Source organism: Elephantulus edwardii, unplaced genomic scaffold (genome assembly GCF_000299155.1).
Source record: "Elephantulus edwardii isolate Elephantulus edwardi_28Jun2011 unplaced genomic scaffold, EleEdw1.0 scaffold00018, whole genome shotgun sequence".
NCBI classification, from domain to species: domain Eukaryota; kingdom Metazoa; phylum Chordata; class Mammalia; order Macroscelidea; family Macroscelididae; genus Elephantulus; species Elephantulus edwardii.
The window spans coordinates 26,441,317-26,451,557 of record NW_006399768.1 but is presented as its reverse complement, the minus strand read 5'-3'; the positions used below and the strand labels follow the sequence as shown (position 1 = coordinate 26,451,557).

The 10,241-nt window shown below is 40.4% G+C and overlaps 1 protein-coding gene across 1 annotated transcript in view; it reads left to right on the top strand.

Moving 5' to 3' along the window:
• LOC102865596 (eukaryotic translation initiation factor 1-like) overlaps window positions 1-6,102 on the top strand; it is a 20,151-nt gene extending 14,049 nt beyond the window's left edge. The window contains exon 2 of the mRNA XM_006882284.1: window positions 5,757-6,102. Within this exon, the coding sequence (XP_006882346.1) occupies window positions 5,757-6,102 (346 nt within the window). The remainder of the gene's footprint in view (window positions 1-5,756) is intronic.
• The last annotated feature ends 4,139 nt before the right edge of the window (window positions 6,103-10,241 follow it).

The following is a 10,241-nucleotide window of genomic DNA, read 5'->3' as shown; positions in this document are numbered from 1 at the left end:
TAGGCATTTCTTAAGCTGAAGGAATTGAAGAACAAATTCAAGTCTTAAGTTTCAATACTTAAGGACGCTATAGGCAGAATATTGAATGATCCAGGAAGCATTAAAAAATAAAAATGGAAGGAGAATACAGAGTAACTGTGCCAAAAGGAACTGGTTGACACAGAATTTAATGAAACAATGTATGAGCAAGAGCCTGAGATGATGAAGGAAGAAATTCAAGCTGTTCTGAAGGAACTGGCAAAAAACAAGCCCCAGGAATTGACAGCATACCAATTGACATCTTTCAACAAACAGATGCTGCCCTGGATATGCTCACCAATTTGTGCCAAGAAATCTGGAGGACAACAACCTGGCCAACTGACTGGAAGTGATTGATATTTGTTCCTACTCCAAAGAAAGGTGACCTGACAGAGTGTGGAAATTATTAAACAATATTATTAATAGCACATGCAAGCAAGATTCTGCTGAAAATTATCTAAAAATGAACAGAACAACACATCAGTAGAGAAATTCCAGATGTGCAGGCTGGGTTTAGATGTGTTCATGGTACTAGAAACATGATAGCTAATGTAAGGTGAATCTTGGCCAAAAACTAAGTATCAGAAGAATGTATATCTGTGTTTCATTGACAATGTAAAGACATTTGACTGCGCATATCAAAATAAACTGTGGCTAGTCTACTTCCTAAATAACATGTCTCCGGACACTATGAACTTTGATAAATGTCAATAGTTATAGAAAGGTTTCAGACCTTTTGACCATTGGGTTGCTATGAGTCGTGCTCGACTCGACAGCAATCAACTATAACAACAACAAGAAGTCTGAGAAGAATGGGAATCCCAGTACACTTGATTGTGCTTATGCGAAACCTATACTTAGACCAACAGAGCAAGGAAACACTGCATGGTTTAAAATTGGGAAGGGTGTATGCCAGGGATGTGTCCTATCTCCATACCTTTTCAACCTGTATGCAGAACAGATCATCGGACTGGGCTCTATGAGGAGGAATGTAGCATCAGGGTTGGAGGAAGACTCATCAATAACCTGCGTTATGCAGATGAACCAATCTTAATTGCTGAAACTGAGGAGAACCTGAAGAGCTTGCAGCCTTCAATAGGGATTGAAGTGCTACATAAAAAACAAACAAAGATTCTCACCACTGAGCCTGTTAGCAGCATCATGATGAATGGAGAAGAGACTGAAATTGTTAACAGCTTTAGTTTGCTTATCTCCACAATCAACACTCTTGGTACCAGTAGCCAGGAAATTAAAAGATGAATTGCATTGGGAAAGTCTGCTGTCAGGGACATCTTCCGAGCACTAAAGAGCAAAAATTTTCATCTAGAGACTAAGAGGCACCTGATCCAGGCCATGGTCTTCACAATTACTTACTATGCATCAGGAAGCTGGACAATGACTAGGGATGATAGGAGAAGTGATGCCTTTGAGTTGTGGTGCTGGAGAAGAGTGTTGAATATTCCATGTACTGCTAGAAAACTAAACAAATTTGTCTAGGAGAGGGTGAAAACAGGCTCCTCCTTGGAGGGAAGGATTCTTAAGCTTTGTCTGACATACTTTGAGCATGTTACAAAGATAGAGCAGTCCTTGGAGAGGGACGTTTTGCTTGGGAAGATATAGGGACAGTGCAGGAGTGGGGGGAAGACCCTTGATGAGATTGATTGACTCAGTGACTGGGGTAATGAGGTAGGTGTTTTGGAGACAGTAGGTTGGCTCAGGATAGAACAGGGTTCAGAGCTGTTGTACATAAGGTTGTTATGAGTCACAAGTAACTCAACACGTAACAACAACAACAACAACAACAACAACATGGACTACCAAAAGAACAAACAGATATGTCTTGTTGAAGGTGCAGTCAGAGTGATCCTTGGAGGCAAAGATGACAAAACTTGATCTTACATACTTTGAGGATATTGCTAGGAGAGGCTATTCCTTGGAGGGGGGCTTCATGCTTAACAAGGTGTGGTGAAGGCAAAAGAGAGAGAAGCCCTCACCAGGTGAATTGACACAGTGACTGTAGCAATTAGCTCAAGTGTGTCAGAGATTGTGAAGATGGCACAGAATAGGACAAGTTTCAGATATGTTGTTCACAGAGTTGCTATGAGTTGTATTTTGCTTGATGGTACCTAAAATACATTATCTCAAAAGATAGAGAAGCATACTAAGGTTAACTTTAATAATATCATGTTTGTCTATTAGCAGCTTCTCTTTTCATTAATTATTTTCAAAAGAAAATGTTTTGCTTTGAGAACATCAAGCAATGACTGAGAACATTTTTGATTGTCATAACAAAAGAATTAGGTGCTATTGGCCTCCAGGTAGATGGTGAAAATATGGCTTCTTATAATAAAAAAAATCATCCAGCCTCAAATGTCAAAAATAATTGAATGTGAGAGGTACTGAATTTTCTCCTGATCACAGGCATTGTTGTTGTTATGTGCCGTCAAGTCGTTTCCGACACATAGCGACCCTATGCACAACAGCCCTAAACCCTGCTCTATCCTGCGCCAACCGCACCGCCTCTGACACACCCATCCCGATTACCCCAGTCACTGAATCGATCCATCTCATAGAGGGTCTTCCCCTCCTGTGCTGTCTCTCCACCCTCCCAAGCATGATGTCCCTCTCCAAGGACCCGTCCCTCCTGGCAACATGTCCGAAGTATGTCAGATGAAGCCCCAGAATCCTTGCCTCCAAGGAGTCGCCTGGTTTAATCCTCTCCAAGATGAATCTGTTTGTTTTCCTGGCAGTCCATGGTACATTCAGTACCCTTCTCCAGCACCACAGCTCAAAAGCATCCACTCTCCTTCTGTCCTCCCTAGTCATTGTCCAACTCTCTGATGCATAACAAGCGATTGCAAAGACCATGGCCTGTATCAGGCGCACCTTAGTCTCCAGAGAGACACTGTTGCTCCTGAGTACCTTTGAGAGGTCCCTAACAGCAGACTTTCCCATTGCGATACGCTTTTTGATTTCCTGACTGCTGGTGCCAAGAGTGTTAACTGTGGAGCCGAGCAAAGTGAAGCTGTGAACACTCTCAATCTCTTCATCATCCATCTTGACGCTGTCAATTGGTCCAGTGGCGAGAATCTTTGTCTTCTTGACGTTGAGCCTTAGTCCATACTGAAGGCTGCAGTCCTTGACCCTTCGCAGCAAGTGCATGAGGTCCTCCTCAGTTTCAGCAAGCAAGGTTGTGTCATCTGCATAACGGAGATTGTTGATAGATCTTCCACCAATCCTGATGCCACAATTCTCCTCATAGAGCCCAGCTTCTCGGATAATCTGCTCTGCATACATGTTGAAAGGTATGGAGAGAGGATGCATCCCTGGCGTACATCCTTCCCAATTTTGAACCATGCAGTGTTACCCTGCTCTGTTCTGACTACTGCCTCTTGGTCCAAGTACAGGTTTCGTATTAGCACAATTAAATGTTCTGGGATTCCCATTCTTCTCAGAGTCAGCCACAGTTTGTTATGATCCACACAGTCAAATGCCTTTGCCTAATCAATGAAACACAGATAGACATTCTTCTGGTATTCTCTGCTTTAAGCCAAGATCCATCTAACATCAGCAACAATATCCCTAGTACTAGGGATCACAGGCATAGAATAGCAAAATCATTAAGAACCTGAGTTCTGAAGCAACACTGCTAGGGTTCAAAGGTGGGTGACCTTGAGAAAGTTATTTATAATTTTGACTGCTTCATGTTTCTTTCCCCATAGAGGTATTGAGAAGGTTTGAATTGTCAACATTTTAATTAACAGCTGAAGTTTAGTCATTGTATCATCAGGGCTCTTTCTTCTTATGTGCTTTTGAGTTGATGCAACTCAAAGAGATCCTATGAACAACAGATCTGAACCCCGATCTATCCTGTGCCATCATCACCATCTCTGACACACTTGACCCCATTGCTGCTGTCACACCATCTGGACTGTGTCAATCCATCTGGTTAAAAGTCTCCCTTTTTCTTTGCTGACCCTCTTACTTTCCTAGCACGATGTCCAAGGAATAGCCTCGTCTAACACATGTCCAAAATATGTGAGATGAAGTTTCACCATTTTTGCTTCTAAGGAGCAACCTGGTTTCACTTTCTCCAAGACAAACCAATTTGTTCTCTTGGCAGTCCATGTCCTTAGGATGATTATATAATTCATGATACAGTATTAAAAATATAACATGGAGCTCAGTAAGTTCAGCAGGTGTTTTTTAACTCTTTTGTGACCCTTGGAACATAGTACCATATTTTCAGTCTTTCAGAGGCTTGGGGAAGCTGCTGTCCTACTTATAGTACATACACTGTTGGGAATGCTTATTACTGTGTGAATCTGGAGAAATGGGTGTCTGTTTACTAATCTACCACCAGAACCCACTTGGGATATATTTATTCTATATGATTTTATCAAAAGGCATAATAGCACCTCAAAATCCCTAGATTTCAGCATGTCTTCTATTAAAGAAAACACATGACATCAATAAAAATTTCAAAGTGGGAAATAATTCCATTATGATAAAGTTAAGTAAAAAGTTATTTTCATGTAAGTTGGAAGAGCTATTAATATTGATAGTGTCCAGCAATCTTGTTACCAAAAGGAAAATATGAACAAGACCTTAGGAACAGAGTTTAGTCCTAATTGGCTGTATCCACCTCTTAAAGCCAAATAGTAGATAACTTTTTATTAATTAATTTTTTTTTACACTTGGTAGCTGCAGTCATTGAAAAGTGGAAAATTAAGGCTCATTTAATTCAGCGTTAATGCACCAACCAAACAATTCAATGTTTCTCTGAGAAGATATAATCTTATTAGCTAACAAGGTAGTAAAATAGCTCTTTCAATTAAAAGCTGGTGTGTTGGTGAGTTTTAAGTACTCATTAGATTCTGTTCAGGGATAGCCATCCACTGCAGTTACACAGGTGGCCAGGTTTAGCACAAAGGAGAGAACTATTAAAGCTTCCCTAAACCATTAGGATTATTAACTGGAGCTATACAGAACAAACACACTCTTTACTAAAAGAGACCATGTTCTGTGATTTTTTCCCCCCAGTATTTCAATTTACAAAGCAATTTGGGGTGTGCGTGTAAATTACTCATTAAGTCAACTTGACATCTGATGCCAAAAGCAGCATCTATTCAAAACTTGATGAAATTTTATTCTTCGTGGTTAGAATTATGGAAAAAGTTAGGGAAATAAAATTGAAAAACTATGGTAGATAAGTTTCATCATGTGAAAATGGATACAACTGTGAATATTTTCTGCTTAGCTGTTACAGTGTCAGTTTTGACTCACAAAGATTGGATGCCAATCCAACAATGTTCCATTGTTATCCACAGGATTTTTACTGGTTAATTTTTAGGGGATCACCAGACTTTGACGTCTAGTCCATTTTAGTTTGATACCTCCCCTGATATTTGTATAGCATCATAGCAACACACAAGCCTCCAGGACAGAGGGACAGTGATTGCACATAATGTGCGCGGCTAGGAGGGAAACCTGGGTCTCCTGCATGGAAGGAGAGAATTCTATGTGTACTAGCAATGGTCATCATATTTCTTAACTAGCCTTAAGAATAAAATTTCTGGCCCCAATCACTGAGCCGCTGTCGAGGACTCAGCTGCCTCCCCCTCGAGCTCCCTCGCTTCCTGACGCTCCTTCCCCCCTGCCCGCCTTCTCCCGCCACCGCCTTCCGCAGGCCGTTTCCAACGGAGGAAAAGGAATCGTATCGTATGTCCGCTATTCAGAACGTCCGCTATCCAGAACCTCCACTCTTTCGACCCCTTTGCTGATGCAAGTAAGGGTGATGACCTGCTTCCTGCTGGGACTGAGGATTATATCCATATAAGAATTCAACAGAGTAACGTCAGGAAGACCCTTACAACTGTCCAAGGGATCGCTGATGATTACGATGATAAAAAGAAACTAGTGAAGGCATTTAAGAAGAAGTTTGCCTGCAATGGTACTGTAATTGAGCATCCAGAATATGGAGAAGTAATTCAGCTACAGGGTGACCAACCCAAGAACATATGCCAGTTCCTTGTAGAGACTGGACTGGCTAAGGACGACCAGCTGAAGGTTCACGGGTTTTAAGTGCTTCTGGCTCACTGAAGCTTAAGTGAGGATTTCCTTGCAACGAGTAGAAAATTTCTCTTCTGTCCCTTGTCACAAGTTTAAAACTTCACAGCTTGTATAATGTAACCATTTGGGGTCCACTGTTAACTTGGACTAGTGTAACACTTTCATGCAATAAACTGAAAAGAGCCATGCAAAGAAAAAAAAAAAGAATAAAATTTCTTAGAATTTATAAATGAGCACTTACAGCTGCTACTTTGCTTTTAAGTCCTCATGCTGAGAAGAGAGAATAAAGCAACTGCTTTGTTTTGAGGTAATTGACATCATCAGCTTCATGTACTTTTGAGAAAGGTCAGAAACTCTGGAAGCAGCTGGAACTTTTATTTGTAGAGTTGCATTGTTTCATAATTATACTAGCTTCATCTTTCATACTCTGGACATGTAGCTAGGCATAGCTATTCCTCGGAAAAGGACCTCTTGCTTGGAAAGGTAGAGGGTCAGTGAAGGAGAGGAAGACCCCCAACAAGACAGATTGACACTGTGACTTCAGCAATGGGCTCTTGTGTGTCAGAGATGGTGAAAATGGTGCAAGATAGGACAGGTTTCAGAGTGGCTGTTGGTGGGGTCACTATGAGTTGTACTTAACTTGATGGCACCTAACTAACAACAGCAGCAAAACACAGCTTATAGAAAATCAATAGTTTTGTACTAAAATCTTACGACTCTCTAAATTGATTGTAAAAGACCAAGTGGAAATCTGGTCATTATATTGTGGTTGTGTATTGTTCAGCTGGAACTGACCCATCGCTGACCCTTTAGGAGATTTTTAGAGGCAGTAAGTGATACCTGAGTAGATTGCTCATCCTTTTCCCAAAGAACAGTTGGCAGATTGGGAACACATGCCTTTGGGATTACAGCACAACTTCTATCACTAGGCCACTAGAGCTCCCTAGTCATTGCATGACACTCGTTAAAATACGATATCCCTTTGATACCTTCCCAAGAAATTCTCCATTGTCGATCTGGATTGCAGGTTCTAACAAAAGAAAGTATTCTGGTGGCAGTAACCTCAAAATTACCCTCAAATTCATCAAGTCAGAAATGACTCGTAGCTGACCTTCTGGCAAGCTTTCATGAAGCAGCCTAACAAAATGAATATTACGCAGGCATGGTAACAATATTTGTATATATTGAAATGATAGTTGTTGCAAACCATATTCATGTTTCTTTTTTGTGTACAAAAGAAAATTCTTCAAGGCAGGGTAGTCTGTAGAGACTACTCTTTGCTAACCCAAAGGTGGTGCCTCTCTGACAGTTAAATTCATCAGTAGCTCAGAGGGAGAAGGACAGTCAGCCTCCTCCCATGCTGATTAAAGCCTTGGATATCAGTGGAGGGAAGACTATGTGTTGGTTCTTATTTAAAGTAAGATGAGGTAAATTTTGACATAATTAAACAATCTTTAATTTCCAGTAAAAAGAATAGCTCATCTTTGAGAATGAAATCTTACTATTTGAAACTTTCCGATTAGTCTAATTTTCACAATAGTGAGGTTTTCCCCAGAAAAATGAAACTCAATTTGATGTGTAAACTTCCCTTTAAATTACAATTGAAAAGTGTTAAAAAAGAAAAAAATGAAAATAAAAAGTTCAATCTCTCATAATAGAAAACGTTTCAATCTTTAAAACAATTTAGCATAATTTAGCATAAATTAACTTTTTTTGGTCATGGGTTTCAAACTTGAGGGAAAAAAAATATCAAGTTTGATTTAATGTAGGAGTTGGGTATCATGTCTGTCTTCCACATTACTAACTTGTGATTGCTTCTAGGAAATCATTGTCCAACTGACTCTAACTCACAGCAGCGTCAAGTGGGTCAAAAGCCTATTCATTATTTCACTGGCTGACTTTTTGGAAGTTTGTCTTCACTCTTTCTTTCAGGGTATCTCTGGGAAGACTCAAACTCCAAATGTTGGGTTAGCAGCCAAGCAGGTAAACTGCTTGCATCACCCACAAATTTCTCAATTGTTCCAATCTTTAATTTTTTAACATATCCATTCTTCCCTCATTACTGCTGGTTTGTTTTGCATCTTTTATAACTCTATTCTTTGCAGTTTCTGATTAGTTAGATTTCTAATAGAATTTTCCTTTTGTGTGCTTTCTTAACTTCTGAATCTTCTTTTGACCGATGGGGTTTTTCCTTAATTGACTCTATGACTGGTTTCATTTCTTCTAAGGTGTAAAACGTTGGGTGTTAAAATTTTGAGCATCTGTGCAGGTTTTCTCCCTGGCTAGGTTTGAAGTTATAAATTATATCTTTTCCACCAATGCACTACACGTTTGTCTGGTCATGCTACTGCCTTCATGCCAGCTGGACAGCGGACTCAATGGGAAGCTTTTAAAAAGTCCAGTGGCAAGGAATCAATTCCAGTACTCCATGCATTGTCAGTGTCTGAGTACCCTCTGAGGGTGAAAATGTATTCAAACTCATCGCCATCAAGTTGTAACAGATTTATAGCTGACCCTACATTGTTTGTTCAAGTCTAATGTGATTGCATGGGAGGATATTGCCTATCTTTCTCTTGTAGAGCCTCTGGTGGATTTGAACCACCGGAGAGATGTAGCCATGGGTTAGCAGCACACCTCCCTATAGACTGGGCTATACGTATGCTGCTGGCTTGTCGCATCTGTGGTGCTACAAATCTTTGCAGGTCAATTCTTGTGTACTGGATGAAACTTAAAGACATCATCCAGAGGGAAATCTAGTTTTAATTCTTGGCCTATACACCTTGTTTACAGACACTATGTATCAATGGAGCTTTGCATGTTGCTATGATACTGAAGTGGTTTTACCAGAGCTTCCAGACAAAGACAGCTTATGAATACAGGCATGGATATTTACTTCTAAAAATTATTCATGAATGTCCTATGGATCACAACAATTTGACCCCGACCATGGCGCAGGTCTAGGCAGTCAGTATTTTGTACTCAAAGGAAGCTACCAACAACAGCAAGACTATATTCCCATACATTATTATTTCCTTGGTGATGCTGACACATCATGAAGTGTTCTTTATCTCTTCCTTAGATATTTAATGCAGTTATCCTTAATTGTACCTTTCCTTTCCCCATGATGTCACGAATGACTTTTCTGTAGTTTCCTTTGCATTTGATTGGTAATCAGTTTCTCTTCTGTTAGGATACTCATTGTTAAAGGTGTTGTTAGGCTAACTCTAATTCATCTCTTCTCTGTGAATAACGGAAACCTTGCACTATCCTGCGCTATCCTCACAACTTCCATCACCCAAACTCATTTTTATAAAGTTGAAAGATATAATCCAGGTTAGTAGTAGAATATAGTCAAGACAGCTCTGAAATGTGCATGCAGGCACCTCAGCTTTGAGCTTCATGGTTTTATGCTAGTGTTACAAATTTCTCAGTCCTGTCAATATTGGCTCTCACCCTCAAAGCTCTATCCCATGTTAGGTCTCCAGTTTGTCCATAGCTGTTGCTGCTTTAGGAACATTTAGAGCAAGGACAGCCTACATTCTCTTACTTCTTCAATGGAAGGGGAAGATCTGTCTGCAGCTGCTGGCTCAATTCAATGATGAGACTAGCCAATCTCCTTGTAGATTGTTGAGACTCGCCAGTCCTTTTTGTGAAATAGTAGATGGCTAATTCCCTCGTGCATATGCTAATACACTCCATTCATATATTCCCAACCATCGACATAGCAAAGTCAAATAATGGCTAAGAAAAGCAATATTGAAAGATAAACTCCACTTCACTGACCACACAGAGCTATATTGGAGAAGTTAAAAGGTTATAATCCAGATTAATAACAGAATATAGTCAGGACAGCTTCCGGAATGTGCTTGTAGGCACCTCCGCCTTGAGCCTTCTTACCACTTAAGGCCAGAGTTATGCAGTTTTCTGGTAATAGTGACTTGCCTCTCCCAGCCCCAAGTTGCCCGACAAACTTCGGCAAAGGTTCTTATCTTAGCTCTGGTTCTGCAGGGCAGGGGCTGGGGGACAGCAGCATGTAGCAGTCCAATCTTATTTTGACTCTCTGGTTCTGTCATGGCTGCTGCTGGTGTAAATTTAGCAGGCACAAGACCATCTGGTTCTGAAGATCATGCCTACTTCTCTGGTGGTGATGA